At 41.4% G+C, this 20368-nt stretch overlaps 1 protein-coding gene across 14 annotated transcripts in view; it reads left to right on the top strand.

Moving 5' to 3' along the window:
* The window catches only part of CACNA1D (calcium voltage-gated channel subunit alpha1 D), a 312904-nt gene that overhangs the window by 211120 nt on the left and 81416 nt on the right, over positions 1–20368 (top strand). For 8 of the 14 annotated variants that reach the window (XM_077325522.1, XM_077325523.1, XM_077325521.1 and 5 more), the window contains 8 exons: positions 2540–2647; positions 2797–2849; positions 2949–3095; positions 5817–6018; positions 7927–8085; positions 9926–10036; positions 14479–14562; positions 14884–14967. In XM_077325522.1, the coding sequence (XP_077181637.1) occupies positions 2540–2647; positions 2797–2849; positions 2949–3095; positions 5817–6018; positions 7927–8085; positions 9926–10036; positions 14479–14562; positions 14884–14967 (948 nt within the window). The remainder of the gene's footprint in view (positions 1–2539; positions 2648–2796; positions 2850–2948; positions 3096–5816; positions 6019–7926; positions 8086–9925; positions 10037–14478; positions 14563–14883; positions 14968–20368) is intronic. The other 6 variants (XM_077325529.1, XM_077325528.1, XM_077325526.1 and 3 more) reach the window with 2 other exon arrangements.

Raw genomic sequence — 20368 nt, 5'->3', positions numbered from 1 at the left:
CTTTACATTTCCCTTACAACCTAAATATTCTGACTGCATAACAGTAAATAGCACTGGAAAAAGATTCCCTTTTGTGGGTCAGGGTTAGTTGATGTGTCTAAAATAATGCTGCTTTTCAGGACTAAACTATAATTCAGCCCTCTGCCAGTTTTAGCTTTTGATGCTGTCTTTCTTTAGCCCAAACCTAGCAGAATCACTCTTCACAGCTCTCAGCTTTCCAGCATTTTCTTCCAGTTCTCCCTTTCTTCTAGGGTCCTAATGCTGTGCTGCTCCCCATCTGCATCTCTCCTGGGCTCACTTTAAGCTCTGGCCCATCTTCTTCCCTAGCTCATTTTTCCATTTCTGAGCTATCATTTCTTCTCTTTTTTTCCTTTGCATCTGTTATTGCAGAGCATTAGAAGAATAAGAACATAAGAATAGCCTGCTAGATCAGATTAGTGATCGATCTAATTCAGCACCATGTCTCACACAGGCCGATTCTGCACGGGCAGAAAAGGCCAAGAGGGAGCTCATATGGAAGCGGGGCTAATCCATATGATGTCAACGCCAGGCCTTGGGGTGTCCTAGGTCAGGCCCTTGTTTGCCCTTGTTTAAAGCAGGGGACATTGGGGCCTTTCCAGCGGCAGGCCCATGTGGACAGGAAAGAGCTGAGCTTTCCAGGCACGGCTCCTCCACATCTTATGGTGGCCCAGTCAGCTTGATAGTGCTTTGTTGTGCGAAGGTGGGATTGTATGGAAGGTGGGATTGTATGGAACGCAATCCCAAATTCCTGCAAAATAATTCCCTCCCCGCCCACCCTCCGCATGGTGGAACCTGTCCACTGCCATTGTGTTTCCTGGGGAGACACCTTTCAGAGGGGGCCAGGTGCTCCACTGAAAAGTGTCCCCTGTGACCACACCAGTGACGGCACAGCCACCATCATGCAGGATCAGTCAAAGTGGTCAACCAGGTACTGAGAATACAAATTGGAGATCATAGGTCTCTGGCTGGCTGTAACAGGCAATCTGCACATGCAAACAATTTGAAACCCATGTCTGTTTTGCTAAATGAAACAAGGTTGTCTGCACTAGTAGCAGTTTAAAGGGGGGGGGGGCAAAGACAGGATTTTAAAGAATACATCATTTACTCTTTCAAATGCTAAAAGGGTGGGAATCTCAATTTTTATTTGCATAATGGCATCGCATCTTAATTGAGTCAGAAAATTTCAACTCAGTGTGCAGCAATGGTAAAAAAAAAAAAGATCAACTGTATGCCAGGCATTATTAGGGAAGGAATTAAAAATAAAATGGTCAGTTTTGTAGTGCCCTAGTATAGAGCTCCAGTGCACCCTAATTTAGATTACAGTGTATCATTGTAATGGTTGTATTTCAAAAAGGATACTGCAGAGATGGAAGTGCAATCAAGATGATTAAAGAATTAGAACATTATTCCTATGAGGAAGGGCTGGAGACTCTGGAATTTTTCAGTCTAGAAAAAAAGATGGCTAAGGGAGCTTTATAAAATTATTCATGGGGTAGAAAAAGTAGATAAAGATTTCCCTCCTTCCCTTAATCCTAGAACCAATGAAGTCAATGGTTTTAAAACAGGCAAAAAAGAATATTTCTTTGCTCAACAAGTGATTACATTGTGGAGTTCACTGCTAATGGACATATGGAAGGCTATGAGCATAGACAACTTTAAAAGAGCGTTGTACAAACTGATGGAGGTTGTCCATCAGTTCCTGCTAGCCATGGTGGCTGAAGGAAACCTCCATATTCAGAGACAATAAGCTTCTAAATACCAGTGCTATGAGATGGTATCAGAGGAAAGCAACAGCCTTTATGCCCTATTTGTTGCCCCTTCAGGGCAGCTGGCTGACCACTGTGTGAGACAGTATGCTGGACTAGCTGGGCTACTGTTCCAATCCAGTAGGGTTGTTGTTATTCTTTAAACATCAGGGTTGAAAGGCTAAATTTGTCCCCTCTGCATCTTAAATGAGTGTGCATGCACACACACATAATTTGGTTTTACAGACAGAAAGTGATGTGTAAACATTATTATCTTTATTTGTATCCTGTTTTGCAGTAGCCAAACTTTCTGGTTTCCTTGGGAAACTACTTAAATCTTCTTAAAGTATAGTACATGTGACACAGGGGATCCATGATAAACTTCCCAAGTGCATATTCCAGTTACCAAAAGCAGAGAATGATGCAGATTGTGGCTGTACTGCTGAGGAATGGGGCAGGTTAACATTCCCCCAGTACTGATTCTCAATGCTGCTTTAAGACCGTGTAAAGGAAAAAGTACAGGTGTAGCACAGGCAACTGTCCTTTTCCCCTAGTAAACATTAACACCATTGCCAAATTCCAAAATGCCTCTTTTCCCATTGTTTACAAATTCTGTGCAGGAAGATGGCAAGACCTTACTTGAGATACAATGAGATCTTTAACTGGTATGCTGAAGAAACAAATTAAGTGCACTTTAAATATTTATCCATTAAGCATCATGATCAATTGTCTGAATAAAATTGTGCTGATTGTTTTCTTCTCCTTCCACACAGCATGTTGTTCAGTGTGTCTTTGTCGCTATTCGAACTATTGGTAACATCATGATTGTCACAACTCTGCTGCAGTTCATGTTTGCGTGTATTGGTGTCCAGCTCTTTAAGGTAAGTTGGGGGGAAAAACACCTTTGGACTATGATAACATTTTGTTCTTGTACAAATCACTGCAATGGTAAATCATTCTCTGTGAGCCTCAGAGAAATACCTTAACAATGGAATGGTTAATACATGGCAGACTCCTGTTTTCTTTGTAGGGTAAATTCTATCGGTGCACAGATGAAGCAAAACAAAACCCCGAGGAGTGTCGGTAGGCACTTTTCCTTCACATCTGCAAATTAGGGCTTTTCAGCACTATCTGCTGTTTCCAAAGTATGGACACCAACACTTGCTATTCTTTTTTCTGTAGGGGAATATTTATTGTTTACAAAGATGGAGATGTTGACAGTCCAATGGTGAGGGAAAGAATATGGCAGAACAGTGATTTCAACTTCGACAATGTGCTTGCTGCTATGATGGCTCTTTTCACTGTGTCCACTTTTGAAGGCTGGCCTGCGTAAGTGCATCATCATTAGCACTTTTTAATAAACCATATTGCTGGTATTTTGGGGGGTAATTAGCAGTTATCTGTTAAATCAAATCGGCAGGATCCTTTTTGGCAGTGTTGAAAGATAATGGTGGCCTTATCACAGTCACAGAGGATTGTTTGCAATGGGGGAGCTGCTGGAACTTCCCTCACTCCTTCCCTCCATCACTTCTCTTCTTGGGCTCAGGATATGATTAAGAACGTCTGACTTTGGGAAGTCTTCAGTTACAGTCTAGTTTATCATGCTATTCAAATGCAAGAGCTTGTATTTGGCTTATCCTCCCAACAACCTTTGAGGTAGGTTAGGCTGAGTATGTATGACAGGCCCAAGATCACCCAGCAAGCTGGACCCAGTAATGGGAAGGATGGAGATGGGAAGGATGGAGTTCAGCTAACTCAGCTGAGAGCCTACAAGTTTTATGGGACTGTCCAGTAAATCCTGTAGGTTCTTAGCTAAGTCAGCAAGGGTCAGCTTAATGTTGTCCTTTTCAACTTCAGACTTCCCACCTAATGAACCCCCAGGTCTATTTCCTCGTGGATGTCCACCCGGAATCCCCCCCCCAGAACCGTTGCCAGATGTTTGGAAACTGTAGCTGGATGGCTCAAGCAGAGTCATATGAAACTCAGCCTCTCCAAGATGGAGGACCTATGGCTGGAAAGGAAGAAGGCAGGACAGGAAGTGCATCTAGCTGTTCTGAACATCGTGGCCCAGGCCAGAAACTTGGGGGTGATTCTGGATGCCTCACTGACTATGAAAGCACAGGTCACAATGGTAGTCCACGAAGCATTTTACCATCTTCATCAGGCAAGGCTACTAGTGCCCTACCTGTCATTGGAACACCTAGCCATGGTGATCCGTGCAACGGTCACCTCCAGAATTGATTTCTGTAACTTGCTTTATGCAGGCTTGCCCTTGTCCCTGACCTGGAAATTGCAGCTGGTGCAAAATGCAGCTGCTAGGGTCCTCACAGGAACACCTTGGAGGGCCCATATCTAGCCAGTGCTGAGGCAGCTGCATTGGTTAACGGTTGCAGCCCAAACGGTTTTGGTTTTGACCTTCAAGGCCCATTGTGGTCTGAGAACCACATATCTGAAGGACCACCTGTCACCCAATGCCCCCTGCAGGGCTCTGTGCTCTGTGGGTATCAACCAGCTGGCCATTCCTGGCCCCAGGAAGGTTTGCCTGGCCTTGCCCAGGGCCAGGGCCTTGTTGGTCCTGGCCCCAACCTGGTGGAACGAGCTCCCAAAAGAGCTGAGGGTACTGTGGGAACTTTCGATGTTCCGCAGGGCTTGCAAGATGGAGGTCTTCTGCCAGGTCTGTGGTTGAGGCCAGGGCACGAAAGATCGGATGGGCCCCCTGGAAGATTATGGAAGATACTTCCACCACATACTAAATGAAGCTATACGGGTTAGTGTTAGGGTTGAATTGAGCTGATATAATTGTTTTAATGGGTGTTTTAGCAGGGAGTTATTTGTTATGTGGGGTTCTTTTATCTTGTAACCCGCCACTAGACAGTTTGCCATGAATGGTGGGATATAAATATAATAATAATAATTATTATAATAATAACAACAACAACAATAATAATAATAACAATAATAATATTTCTTACACTTTACCATGATTCAGTTTCAGTTTGTTCTCTGCTAGCCATTTAACAACATTGCTCGGATAGTTTTTCAAAATCCCTACAGCATCACAAGGAGAGTTGTATAACAAGATACAGAGCAAAGTGTTATTAGCATATGGGTGATATCTAGTTCCAGTATGATGAATGAGTTCTCTGAAGCACTTTACATAGAGATTGAATACAGGGAGAGGTTGGGGGGTAAGACTGTGTCCTGTGGAACCTCTCAATTTCTACTCTGATAGCAGCGCTTTCAGACTGGTCTATAAGTACTGTTTTAAACCAGTTAAAATGTTGCTTGATATGAACATCTGCCTTCAAACAGCTCAATAGGATGGTATGACCTTTGTCTGCATTCCCCCAGAGATCATCCACTAAGGTGACAGGTACCATCTCCTCCCATAGCTCAGCCTGAAGTCTGAAAAAGTTCCAAAGCAGGTGAATTATCATATTTGCTAATTCCTCACTTCACACCCATATTGTTCCTGAGGGGGTCTAGATGCCTCCAAGAGTTGGGGGAGGGAGCCAGTAGGCTGCAAGAGAAATTGACAAATTCCATTTCTGTCAACCTTACTCCAATAATACTTTGGATGTTATCCACAAGATCTGAAAATTCCTCTCTGAATGATTTACAGCACAGTCCTATGACTGTTTACTCAGAAGTAAATCCAGTGGGGCTTACCCATATGTAAGTGTGCATAGGGTGGAAGCCACAGTGATCATGCCCGGAGATACAGTTCTCATAACTTTATTCATCTTATTTTTAAAGATGAAATTCCCTGGTTTCCCATCTGCTAATCTGTATTAATTAAGCAATGTACATTTGTTTTTGGAACATTACTGTTTTCTTTAAATGGAGAAATCTGTCTCTGGAGTGAAACTTTTGAAGTTAAGTTTCACATACTCTTGCTTCCTGTGTACTAACTCCAAAGTACTAACTCCATTGGATTATGAAAATTCCCATATAAACCACCCTGAGCCAAAATAAATAAATATAGTATAACGTTTCTTTAATTGAACTTTAAAATGAAGTCTTTATCCTTGTTTCTTTTTTAAAATGCAGGCTTTTGTATAAAGCTATAGACTCAAATGGAGAGAACATTGGCCCAGTCTACAATTACAGAGTGGAGATCTCTATTTTCTTCATCATCTATATCATCATCATTGCTTTCTTCATGATGAACATATTTGTTGGTTTTGTCATTGTTACATTCCAAGAACAGGGAGAACAAGAATACAAGAACTGTGAACTGGACAAAAATCAGGTAATAAGCCATGTTTAAAATACATGTTAATGTGTGAAAAGGAGTGTTTGTTCTTTGATGCTTTTTTCTTGTTTCAGAAGAGGTCACTGTTCCCTTGCTTTACATACTTTGTGGAACTGTACAAAGTTCATGGGAAAGCTACGGCATGGTGACAGATGGCATGTGTCTGCAGGTTCCATGTGCTTAAAGGTTCCCAAGCAGCAGCGCTTGGGAGGGAAACCTCCAGCCGACACCCTGGAAAAGCCTGTCAGTAAACTTGATGCACCAGGAGTCTGCTTCACCAGGCAGCTTCATGATATCTCATTGTAGATAACATGTTGGCAAAACTCTCGCATATCAATTAAATGTGGTTCTAGTCTGTTTTTCTGTTTGCAAATGGGAAAGTCAATTGTTTTGTTTTGATAGAAAATATTTAACAAGATTTGCAAAGCCGCTGCAAGCCACTTCAGTGCATCAGTTCACCTCCCTTGTTTTCGAAGAGAGGGAAGGGGGTGGGCACACTGAAAACGCCACTGTGGGGCAGCAGATTGCAAGCTGATCCTGCAGACATTACTGTCTGCAAGATCAGCTGTTTGGCAGGGTGTGCTGGGCTGCCAGGCCCCAAGTTGATGGTGCAGAGAGTTCACTCTTTGTGCGATGAGATGTTTGACAGGGTTTGGTGGGCTGCCTGACCTGCACTGGGCAGCCCAGCAGACCACGGGCCTGCCTTGCAGAGATCTGTTCGATGGGAAGCCATTTTAGCTTTTAAAAGGCCAGCATGAACTAGACAGGTTTGTTTCGAAGGTTGGGTTGTCTGGGATTCGAGAAAACCGTGAACCGAACCAGAATCTTCTGGTCTGTGCTCAGCCTTAGACAACAATCCCTACTATTTCAGTTATACGGATGAAGCACTGAGGCTGGCAGTTACTTGTGTGGGGCCACACAACTGAATTGCATTGACCACTAAATTAGAAAACAAGTTTTCTACATCAAAGGCACAATAGATGTTCAGTAAATAAAGCAAACAGCATAGAAGTTCACAGCAGTAGATTCATTCTGGTTCATTTTTGTCTGAAGCATGAATGTTTCTTTGGGTTTTTAAGTGACATATGTGATGGTATCAGTTGAGTAAGATGGAAGCTTCTTTTAAAGACATGTAAGATATTCATTCATTATACTCCCTTCCTGAAAATAGCTTGGGTTTGTGCTTCATACTTTCCAAAGAGTCATACGGTTGGGCCCAAAGGTCCAATCTAGGCATGATGTTCAGCATTCTGTGAATAGTCCCCCTCATCTTTTAGTTGTAGGCACATGTGCCCTGAATTTGGATCAGGAATGCAGTGTGCAGGAAGGGGCTTAATCCTTCCCTCCCATGCCATTTTCCCACCCTGAAACAGCTTTGCTAAGCCACTCATTCTGTTAGGGCTAACACAGTAGAACTCACATCAGTATACAAATTATAAAATGAAGCAAAAAAACTTGCCTTCACTTTGTCCATTTTAGTAGAAAAATAGGAGTAAATTAGTGAATTATTATTCAGCTGTTGCCTTGAGTCACCAGGAAAGATGGGGTATTAATATTTAAATCAATTTAAATGTATAAATGGCCAAGAACTAGTTCACTAAACTTTGGTTTATTAGAGCTTATGGCCATTATCTGGAATTACAGATAGAAAAAACAGTTATTATAACCTTGCTTTACATTAGAGGCTAACAGTTAATGCTCGCATTGCAGATGCATGTATCTTTTAAACAGTATTCTGAATGCTCTCGTAAAGAAGAAAATTGTTCACATGTGAGATGCTGTGCACACATTGGAGTCATCACTTATTAAAATGCAAAGCTTGTTTTGTCTTGATTGTTATTCTGCAGCCTACACTGTCACTGTCATTGTTATAGTTGATATTTCTGGTTGGTTTGTTTTTTACAGCGTCAGTGTGTAGAATATGCTTTGAAAGCACGTCCTTTGCGTAGATACATTCCAAAAAATCCTTACCAGTACAAATTCTGGTATGTGGTAAACTCTACTGGGTTTGAATACATCATGTTTGTTCTCATCATGCTGAATACACTTTGCTTGGCTATGCAGGTAGGAATGAAACCATCTTCCAGTTCTTTATTAACACATTCCACAAGGACAAATGCTAGAACAGTGTACTCTAGGTTTGTATAATTAAAAGCAGGGAATTAGCTGAGAGTTCAGCATATTTAGTATTGGACTTCTAGTCAGATTTACATAATGTATGTTTGAGAGTAATTCCAGAGGGTAATCATGCTGTTTAAAATTAAATAGAAGTTCAACGGCACTTTCGAGACTAACCACATTTATTCCAGCACTAGTAATAAAGCCCGTTGCACAGAAAAAGGCAATGGGCTTTAGAAAATTGTTGTTGATAAGAGCTGCCCAGAGCTCATAGCCCAGGTGAAACATATCCATGCCACTCCACCCCCACCTCAGCCTGCAAGCCTCTACCATTGTCTCTACTACCGCTGCTCATCTCCAGACTATAGATCCACTCCCAAGGCAAAAAATGGCTGCTTTGGAAGGTGGACTCTGAGATATTGTACCCTTTTGCGGACCCATTTCCAAATTGCAAGAAATATTTCCAACCCTGTGGTAGCTGACTGTTAGGCTGAAGGGGAAAGTTCTCCCCCCTCACATGTACTCCTTCAAAAGGAATGCACACACAAGACCACAGCCACCCTTACAGAGGAAGAAATGCGTTCCTCGCCTCAGTTGCTCTTAGAGGCTTCCTTCACATCAGGCTTGAAGGGAAGGTGGGAGGGGGGGGGAGAATCCTGAGCAAGAGCCACAATTGGCCCTGACTGGGAAATACTGCACCAATAGGAAAAAGGCAGTCTAGTGTCATCAGCAATTGCTGGGCAGATCCCTCAGTCCACTGGTTAACTGGTGAGCCGCCCTTGACCACAAGTTGCCTTTTATGTGATATGATGATGATAAGCTTTTGTGAGTCAAGTCAGGAGTTTACTTCCTCAGCTTTATTTTTTAGAGTTGAGTCAGTTTTCTTAAGAAGTCGTAAGGAAACTACACAACGGACAATGTTAAATACTTGAAATGAAGACAGACATTTGACCTGGTAGTTTTATAGGGTATATATTTATTGTAGGCTATTATAGTTTCTCATGAAACACTTTTCAGTGTTATAGTGTTTGTGGTTCTCAACATAATTTTTTTGTGCAGCAATTTAGAGTGACTTTAGTCTGAAAGGAGCCCATAAACAAAACTCATCAAATTTCTGGCTGTTCTTTTTCTCCCTTACTCCTTGTTTATATTTTGCTGTTTCCTGTATGTGAGGATTCTGGAGCAGAATTACTGAGATAAAAAGAGCCTTAACCCCAGAATTATTGAGATAAAAAGAGCCTAGTGCCCTTGCGTGTAACTAATTTAATGTGGAATTATGCCTTTCTTACCCATGGGTAAGAGATTAAGGAGGCTGCATGTTCTGTTTAAGTTATGTTGAATCAAACGAGAACATAGCAAGACATCTCTCATTACTGATAAGCTCAGGGGTGGTCTTAGTGATGCTGGGGCCCTGGGCAAAAGTCCAGGATGGAGCCCCAGAATTGATGTGTGCCCCCAACCACCACCAAGGAAGGAGTGACCCTCTCCCCATGCAAGGGGGCAGACAAGGCAGGTGCAAGCAATAGCAATAGCCTGCTCTTCTTTCCTCTCTTCCTTTGATGGGGTGGGGCTGTGGGCAGTTGTTCCTTCAAGTGCAGAGCCTGGAGGAGCCACCCTTTTTTTAACTATTGGCTAAGACTGCCCTTGGATGAATTTTTTCTGGAGATCATAGCGCTTCCAAATTTCTTGCTATCATGCCAGGAGTAGTTCAAAATAATGGGTGTTATGCTGCTCATTTTGGAATCCCCTCAGATGTTTTAATATCTTTCATGTATTTCATTTGTAGCACCATGGGCAATCAAAGCTTTTTAATGATGCAATGGATGTTCTGAATATGGTTTTTACTGCAGTGTTTACTATTGAAATGGTTCTGAAACTCATTGCTTTTAAACCCAAGGTAAGTGATTTTGCATGGTTTAGTTAAATAGCCTATGGATCAGTTATTTTAAAAACTGCACATATTTCCAGCAAGCTACGTCAGTGTCAATTGTTTGCATGCTTTTTGTGGTAATGTATCAAAGACATCTTGATAGAACTGTTAAATTTGATAATACTGTAGGCATTTTCAGGAAATGAGGTATAGAAACATTTTAAAAACATGGTGGAGGGGCCCAGGAATATAAATGTCACAAAACCATACCTTTCTAAATGATTCCGACATTAAAACTTTTGTTCTTCAGTATTTGACTACCATTTCTAAATTGTTCTTGAAAATCATGAATTTTATGACAAAATTCTAAGACTAGTTGTGCCAGCAAATAAATGCAAAACAAGGTTCTGATGGGACATCTGACTACTGGGATAGTCTATCACACCCTGTGGTGCTGTGCCATTTCATTCACCACCTACGGGTTGGGCCCAGTGTAGGTGCAAGGACATTTGTCTGCTGACTTCTACTTTTATGGTTTTCCCTCTTGCATTGATTCCCCCCCCCACACACACACACACTATGAAATTAATTTTAAAGAAGCAGACAGATACGAGCAGTCATAAACATAAATCTGAATAATGAAAAACTAGTGTTTTTTTTTTGAAATTTCCAGTTTTTAATTAAACCTGGAGCTGGAATTTAAGTAAATTAATAAATGATATACTTTCAGCCTTTGTGGTCTGGTAATATTACTATCCTTTGAAACCAAAGGTCTTTAAACTACCTTTCTACTCAGAGCAGTAATATGCTACACTAGCACTAATCTTCTAGAAACAGGATATTCTGCTGTTAGGCCTCCCACTGTCACATAAGCAGTTACACCCAAGGGTATCATTCTGTTTAGGACTGCACTGGCATTCTGGAAAAGGCTGATGCCCAAAAAATATTTGTTTGGAGAATGCCTGTGTGGCCCCCTAGAGCAGTGGTCTCCAACCCCCGGTCCGGGGACCGGTAGCAGTCCATGGACCAGTCGGTACTGGGCCGCGGCTCTGCCTCATCCTCCGAGCTGCTACCTCGGGGGCTGCCTTGCCACTCTGCCGCCGGCTCACCTTTGGTGCTCTCCAGTGGCCACCATGGCTGGGGCTCCCCCTCAGCATGGCACTGTGCAGCTGCTGCTGACAGCACCCCCTAGAGGGCAGCAAGAACTCAGGCGTGCCGGCAGGAAAGCAACTGGAGCAGGGGCTCAGGCGGCGGCAGTGGCAACATCCCTCGGCAAAAGACTAACCCCCCCCCCGGGCCTCAGTAAAATTGTCAAGTGTTGACTGGTCCCCAGTGATAAAAAGGTTGGGGACCACTGCTCTAGAGTACACAGGCAGTCCTGATTCCCAGGTTCCACAGAAGGGAATTCAGTTTGCAAATCATGGCAATGAATGTCAGATTTCTCACTGGCTGTCAAGAAATTCCATAATGAATGAAACTATCCTTTTAAAATTACATTCATATTTATAAAACAAATGGTTTGGATAACCATTGCCCAGAAAAAATGGTTACAGTCAGTAGTTCATAGACAAGGGATTGGATCCTACCAGCTTCTCTGCTAGCAAAAGACGTAAGAGGTTACCCGTTAACATGCCCAAAAGGCTGCACCAAGGGCTATTACTATTCATTCTCACTGAGACTCAAGGCAAGTTACAAAATGTGGAGGGCAATTCAGATTGCGAGGGCTTCCCATAAATGATGCAGTAGGACTAGGATTAAAAAACTGAAAGACAAGGGCAACACAAACTGTCTGAGTCATGGCATACCAAAACAAAGAAAGGGTATTAGAAACTAGAGGAAACTGCCCTAAAGAAAGGGGGGTGGTACACAATAAAGATCACAATAGGCTACAATACTGTCCCTTATAAAAGCTACCTGCACAATGAGAATTATGGTTCTCATCCCTTTATTTAAAAAAAAATCCTCTTGAACATTTCTGTTTCAAGCATTCTGCAAAATGAAAGAAGGTTGTAAGACCCAAGTGGACAAAAGCAGCACAAAACAGACAAATGCAGTTGTGAAGGTGCGACTAGGTGAAATGGGGCAGCAAAACTGGTAGAAACCAACTCAAAGGATTTTCCTCCTGTGCAGATCATTATTTACATAAGAGTAAACATTGCCAATTTCTGCTTGGCAAAGATACTTTACTGTCACCTAAAGCGTAAAAGAGACTTGTATCAGAATAACTGAAGAATTATTTTCCCTTCACATTTTATGTCAGATTTGTGTGCCAAAAAAGAAAAGAATGCTAGTAAGTTAATTGGTTTGGGGGTTGTTGCAGTGATGAAGACTGTGAAGCGTGCATTGCAGGTTTACTTGCTGTGACTTGTCCATATATTGTATTCTCCCTTTCCCAGAATCATCTTTATTTCCTCTTATTACTTAGTGGTTTGGTTTTGTTTTACGTTTGCTTGCTTTGGCTTTACGCATTACTGGGAACAATATTTGCACATACTGATAGAAAAGGCTTGCCTTAAGGAGTCATTATGTGACATATCATTGGAATATTCCACTCGTTATTATCCCATAGGACTTTATTCTTACAGTTTTCCCACTTCAGAGATGAGTGGACCATTACAGTACTGCATTGGTTCAATTCAGTGGCCTATACTGTGGAAGAGGAGAGTTGTAGCCCACCAAGATTTCTTCATGAGTGCCTGTTTGTTATCCCTAACTAGTTCTTGTCAATTTAGTTCATCATTTTAAAATGATACTTTAAAATATATATTTATATGTTATGGAAAAAAATTTAGCCATACTAATAAGGGAGAGGGGAAATGAAGATGAGCTTTTCTGTCTCCTCTCTTCATGGACAAACCATTTTTGGAAGGAACAATATGTTACTCTGCCCTCCAGAAATTCTGACGAATGAACAAGATTCACTTTTAAAATCTCACTTTGTGCAAACATTGGCAAAATTACTGGTTTCCATCCTTTTGTGATGTTGGAGTGGCAGAACTCTTTGTAGCTGACATCGCATGGAGAGAGATAATTAGGGATGCCAGTCCCCAGATCCTCAGGAATTACAGGTCATCTCCAGACTAAAGAGGTTAATTCCCCTGGAGAAAATGGCTGCTTTGAAGGGTGGACTCCATAGCATTATGTTCCACTGAGGTCCCTTCCTGCCCCAAATCCTGCCCATTCCTGGCCCCACTCCAAAGTCTCCAGGTAATTCCCAACCCAGAGCTGGCAACCCTAAGAAGTATGCTTAAATGTTACTTTCCAGTTTCTGTTCTACCCTTCCTCCAGTAAGCTCATGACAGCACACTTGGTACTTCCCTCCATTTCCCCCCTCACCACAACTTCATGCATAAGTGAAACTCAGGGGCACTCTTTAAACTTAATGGCTGAGCAGGGGCTTGAACCTGGGTCTCCATATCCTAGTATGACACACCAACCACTCCATCAAACGCTTCCCTGAACTGTGCTAATGAAATAACTTTTAGTGGATGTGCAATATTTGGTCTAGGTTCATATTCATATTTGGTGTAGTTTCAAACCACTTTTGAGAGCTCTTGCCATAGTTGCCACAGTGACTGTGCCATCTCCTCCCGATGTCCTCTTCTGCTTTTAACATAGGGCATCAGGTACTGGAGCTGCCTTCACAATGGCACTCATCTGTTGAATTTCTAACTGGTCGCATGTGGGCTATTCCATGCAGGCTACTGTCACCCTTGATCCGTCTTCCGCCTCTACCTGACAGGAAGTGAGGCAGGTGAATGATTGGGAGAATCACTGCTGGCTGGGCAACAATAGATAAATATATTCATTCATATTTTGTCCATTAAGTTTGATTCCGTAATAGATGTACTGAATGTGTGTGAGTGGGGGGTTACCCCTGGTAGTAATGGTCATTCATTTCTCCAGACTCTGTGGACTATGCATCCAAAACTTGTTGCTGGAGCCATGCAATACTGTAGGCTGTCTTGACACTCTACTTTTTCTGGCCCTTATTTGGGTTGGTAGGAATATAATTTACATGAATTGGCTGATCTGAGGTTGTGTCTCAGACATTTGTTTTAAGTTCTGGTGTGAGCCTTGAAGATGTTTATTAACAACCTTATGATATCTAGGAGAGTTCTTCATTATGCTGCAAATGACACGGGTCCTGTCCTCCCAAATCCTAGTCTGACACTTCAACCACCACCCTGTGCTGGCTGTCACTGTGTAGGCATCTCCTAGCCAAACTTACTCAAACTGTCCTTGCCCAGGGCTCTTCTCAGGATCTTGCTGACATCTGGTGGTAAAATTATGACCTGTGCAAGCCTTTCTTTCAGTATTTCAATATTGTTTAGTTGTCCCTGCTCATTGCACCATGAATTTTTGTTTTGAAGTAATTTCTGTTTATAAAACAACTAAACAGAAGTATGCAATTGCGTTGACATTTCATGTGTAATCACAAACGTTTGCACCCTGCCTGCTCTGTTCAGGGCTATTTTAGTGATGCCTGGAACTCGTTTGACTCCCTCGTCGTTCTTGGCAGCATAGTAGACATCGTTCTCAGTGAAGCTGATGTGAGTATCTACCCTAGCCACACTTCCTTAGCCCTACTTCTCTTCCTCTGTCTCCTGACTTATTTCTGTTATCTGGACAAGTCACAGAATGTGATATGTTTTTGAACTCTGTACACAGGCTGGTCATAGCTAAGTTACCTTGCGTTGGGAACCCAGCTGGTCATTGTTCATTTCCCAGTTTTCTCGACTTGAGGTGGAAATATGCAATACTGGTACATTGCAGAAGCTTAGATTGTGTTTCTGTGTGATAACACTGTCCCTTTTCTTCTCTTCCTTTTTTTGTTTCTGTTTTCTCATGCTACTGAATGCTTGTCCTAACAGCACTATTTCACTGATGCATGGAACACTTTTGATGCCTTAATTGTTGTTGGTAGCGTCGTTGATATTGCTATAACAGAAGTTAATGTAAGTAACCTCTGTTCACCCCACTACAAAGTAATCCCTACCATCTAGCACTAGAGTAGAATAGAAGAGTAGAATAGAATTCATGGATCATAAATCCCTGTCCACTTGTTTTCCCCCAAGAGACAAATTGTTTTATTTTGTATTAAAGCTGTGATTGTATCATCCACATGGTGATGTCTAGAGATGGATACGCAAACTCATAAGAGTCTAAAGCAAATTCAAGCACTACATACAGATGTTCTATTAGTTCAGATTTTTCACCCACCAAATCAAATGCAGCCCACCAGTTATACACGACAGCTTGTTAAAGGATCACTAAGCTTCCTTTTTTGCTATCTGCCTTAAAGGGAAAATAGAAAGGGGGCTTAACAGGCACCTGTTAGGCCAAAAGAATACGGTTGATGGACTGCAATTTGTTTGATGGGTCACAAATTGCACAAAACAGATTTAATCTCTGTAATTTTTGAAAACTTGTCTTATTGGAGCCATGTCATTGGTACATGGTCTCTGATTTCAAAATCCCTACACCTGTACATATCCGCTCTTCAAGAGATGTTGCTCAGTTTTTAGGACAGCCATTTCCTTCCCTGTGTCCTTCTCCCCTCTCAGAACAAACAGCATCCAGTAAAGGAATATCTTCATTCCTGCACTGCTGGAGAACTCCAGGACAGAGTCCAGACAGCTTTTACCTCATTACATGATCACATCTATCAGTAAACCCTTTTGTTTCTTTCATGAGAGTAATGCCCACAAGTTGCTGGAGTCCTATATGCTAGGAAATTTCACATCAGATTAATATAACAGCTTCCATATAATACTACATGGATGTACCGGTCCTCAAGGTATGCACTTGGATAGATCAAAGGATGATTGCTGCTATTTTCATTTCATGGTGCTGTGCCAAGCAGTATATGGCATGGGCAGAGTTGGTGAGCAGAAGAGCCAAAAATGAGAACTTGAACCTCTTAAATGATGGATCGTGTCTCGGGTTATTCAAATTATAACTCTCAAAATTCATTTTCATATCTTGGTGCAATGAAGACATCATGTCTGACATGCCCAACTTATTTACCTATAGTCCCCTTCTCTGGCTTTTTGGAGAGTCCTGTGCATGTTTGTTTAAGGGTGCATTTTTGTGGATACCCACATGTAAGGCCTGGACAATTTCAGTGTAAATTTATCTTATCTCTCCGAGGGCCAGGGTGTATTCCATTCATTCTGTGAAATTAGTGGAGCAAATGAAATGAATATCTCTTGCATCCTAGCTGCCTGGAATCTGTGAGTTTCTGAAAGGAAACTGACTCATCTAGCATTACTTTGGCTTTAAATGAACATAGTTAGAGTCTAGTGGCACCTTTAAGACCAACAAAATGTTATTCAAGATATAAGCTTTCCTGTGCATGCACCCTTCCTCAGATACATGCATGCACACATAGACTTTGAATAAAACTTTGTTGGTCTTAAATGTGCCACTGGATTCAGTCTTTGTTCTGCTGCTTCAGCTATCCACCTGAGTCTATCCAGCTTTAAATCTTTATCTTGCTTGACAATAGATAGATTGAAGCTACAGGTAAAATCAAGGGCTTCCTTCTGCCATGTTAAAAAGAAGAGAAAGCTTTGCCTATTATTTTTCAACCAGGATATGTTTACATATATTCCACTTTTTCTTGGAGTATGCCATTCTATGTAAAATATTTCTCAAATGGCTTTCAGTCAAAACTAACCTTTTCATCCAAGACTAGCTACTGCTCCTAATTATTCATTTATATCCTAAATCTCGAGTCTACTGAGCTTTCATCATGGCTTACAATTTTGTTTTAAAAAATCCATAGCAATAATGCTAAAGGTGATAACACCTTTAATACTTCTTTTTCATAAAGTGAGATCAGCATGATAGGATCGCTATTTTTCTGGTAGAGTACTGTACTTTGATGATATGCAAGCCAGAGGACTCTTGGTTTTCGTCTAAAATTTCTCTTTTTCTTTGAATATCTTACATCTAGAAGAAATGTCATTCCAAGTTAGAACCAGACTTCTAGGTCCAGCAAAATGAGGCATTAATTGTTTCTGCACGTACAATGAAAGGTGCATACACACTTATTCACCCAACAATGCTTTCTAAAAGTAACATGACTAATTCAGGATACTAAATATAGACTGGGGTTTTGTAGAAAAGGTTTTGTAGAAAAGGTTCTGTTGGACAGCACAGCTCATAATATTGTTGCTGTTAAACAGAATTGAGTTTTAAATGTCGATAACTGACATACTTTGTTTATGATGGACTTCTCACTCTGTGCACTAATAATATATTCTATGATATACTTGGTGAAAAATGGACTTCTCACTTTTTATACTAATAATATATAAAATATTCTGTAGTAATATTTTTCCTGTTAAAATTGTAATACTAGTGGCATGGAATCTTGTTAGGACGTCCTAATGAAACTTAAAAAAAATTAAAGTTTAATATTTTAAGCAACTTTCTTTTGTACCCTACATTCTTTATTTCCTTACTAACAAATGCACCATGTGAAACTATTTTCACTAACATGTTAGTGTCCCAGGGTATCAGAACTTTTCTATGCTGAAATTTCAGCAGAGTAGGCATAATATAAATTCTGTTTTATGCATACCATGCAGCATATAATACCTTGAGTCACAGACTTCTTAAGTATGGGAACTGAGTCATGCAATGGTAATAACTATTGAATTTTGATATACCTTAAATCAGTGGTTCCTAAACCCCGGTCCGCGGCCTGGTGCTGGGCCTTGAGAGCCACGGCAGCGGACCGCGGCTTCGTCTCCCTGCCCCCCCCCCCGCAGCGAGAAGCTCACCAGGAAAGGTTCTTGCTGTGAGGTGGGGAGAGGGAAGCACGGCCGCCGGCATGCTGCCGGCGCAAACGGGCATGTGCAGACCTGCCGTGCATGTGCGTTTGCGCCCAGCGGGATTGCAAACGCACTCGCATGGCAGTTTTGCACATGTGTGCATGCACAGAGCCATCACGCATGCACATTTGCACCCCACCGGGAGTGCAAAAGCGCATGTGCGGCAGGTCTGCGCATGCGCGTTTGCACCCTCGGTGGGGGCTGCCATGCATACACGGGCCCCAGGTCACCCTCTTCCCCCACTTCTTTTTAGCGGGCCCCAACATGAAAAAGGTTGCGGACCGCTGCCTTAAATGAAGCTTTGAGACAAAGAACCTGGTCAGACATTGTTTCTGGAACCCAGTATGGTTGGGTTTTTTTGTGTGTGTTTTGGTGTTTATTTTTATGCCCTACTTTTCACTACCCACAGAACTCTCAAAATGGCTTACAATCACCTATCCTTCCTCTCTCTACAACAGATCCCATCTGTGGTAGGCTGAGAGAGCTCTGGCTCAAGATCACCCAGCTGGCTGCATGTGGAGAAGGAGTGGGGAATCCAACCCAGTTCTCCAGAATAGAGGCCACTGCTGTTAACCACTACCAAGCTAGCTGACAACCAAATACTATGTAATTTGTTCCTGCATTTCCCTGTGCATCCCTAAATTGACATGGGAAAAAAGAAAATGGGGTCAGGCAGATTCAGGATAAAGATCAAGATGGTGTTCAGCTTAGTGAGAGATGGGACTGAGGACAGCCAGGGAGCAATGTGGCTATGATTAAGCCTGTGAGCCTATGCATAGTCAGTTCACTTAAGTCATTGAGTATTTTCATTATTCCTTATTTATACAAATAGGAGAGTAATTTGGAACAGATTTATGTAAATGTGGGAAATAGACTTTCTATGTTGTATAGTCAAAGAAGTAGCAATATATTTAAGGCATGTTAGTTTTTTCAGTGTTCTTGTTGATTATGTTGCATAGTAATACTGTTGCACTACTCCACTCATCTAGAAAAAGAAAAAAATCCTCATAATCCTGCCCGATTTAGGCATGGACTTTCCCTTTTCAAACCCAAGGAGATTCTAAAATTAACATACCAGTTTGTGCTGTTTGACTTTTCATACTTGCTTCCAAATGTGGCATTTCGACCTTGTCCTAGATTGACACTGCAGTTACATTCTATGTCTTTCATTTTGACACACACAACCAAATTTGTTTAGACAAATTCTTAGTTGCATCAATCCCATGGCCAGTGTTGTGCCTTAATTTGCAGTTGAAGTGAATTGAGAATAAAAGAGCAAGGGCAGTGGCTTTACAGAAACTTCGTAAAGGGGAAACAGGCAACTTCTGTTAGAAGGGGAGCCTCAAATGTCCAAGCATAATAGACAGAATTTCCTGTGTGTGTACAAACCCAACACTGTAGTCACTAAACTGGATCAAAATTAGAAACCATTCTGTGTTGTTAGGGTTTATAATCCAAATACTGTACTATGCTAGAACAGCATATGTTTTCTGTCTTAGTTTGGGCAACTGTTTTTATTTAATTTAATCTATCATTAAGTAAGGCAGCTTTGCATGCATTTTATTGTGTTTTAATGGTTTTTATGTTCATTTTATTTTTAGAAATTTTTAAAGGCAAGTGAATATATACGGTATAAGAACTTACAAGCCAAAAGGTCCTAATATGCGTCTATGTTTTAAAGATCCTAACATACCTCTGTATTTTTACTCACTTTTTATCTAAAGGAAATGTCACCTCATGCACAAAACCTCTAGCGATAGTCATCTACTCTGAACAGCAAATACAGAACAATCTTAGGTCAACTGTGGGGCAGCCCAGTGGCTTCAATGGTGCCACTCCTCTATAAGTAAAAAACAAACTTAACCTCCTTTGGGATAAATTGCTTAAAAGTTTCTGAAACGCAGAATGGGGTAACCTTCCCTTGTACATGAATCGATTGCAATGTCTGATGTGTCACAAGAAATTGTTTGGATGGCTATGGCATGGTACTTTGCAAGCATGTTCACTTATTATTTACACTGATTTAAAGTCATAGTGGTTGTAGGAGAGAGCATACACGTTTTTTAATAGTTGCTAAATTTTCAGTCTTAGAGGATCAGAAGTCTTGCTTTCCAATCCAACTCCTGTTTAATTTACGGCAAGGGGAAAATGGTCAGTAACCAGCAAGAAACAACAAGATCACACTACTATGAGACAAACAAGGAAATTACTTTAAATTTTTTATTTTATTTATTTTATTTATAATTGGATTTATATACCGCCGTTCGCCAAAAGGTCTCACGGCGGTTAACAATAAAATATAAAATCAAAGTAAAATCACATAAAATCCCATAGATACCCCATTATTACAATAAAAATATGGCATTCTATTCTATAACTTCCCCCACTTTCCCCGCTTGTTCAGAGAGAGATCGGACATTAATTCTGTAAGAGAGAGAGGAGAGAAAGACTGGCCGATGGATTAGGGATCTTGGATGGAACCCGGACTCTGCCCTGGCCTCAACCATATGCCTGG

This window comes from Paroedura picta, chromosome 3 (genome assembly GCF_049243985.1).
Source record: "Paroedura picta isolate Pp20150507F chromosome 3, Ppicta_v3.0, whole genome shotgun sequence".
NCBI classification, from domain to species: domain Eukaryota; kingdom Metazoa; phylum Chordata; class Lepidosauria; order Squamata; family Gekkonidae; genus Paroedura; species Paroedura picta.
The sequence above is the reverse complement of the archived record's forward strand: the minus strand, read 5'-3'. Positions and strand labels throughout refer to the sequence as shown.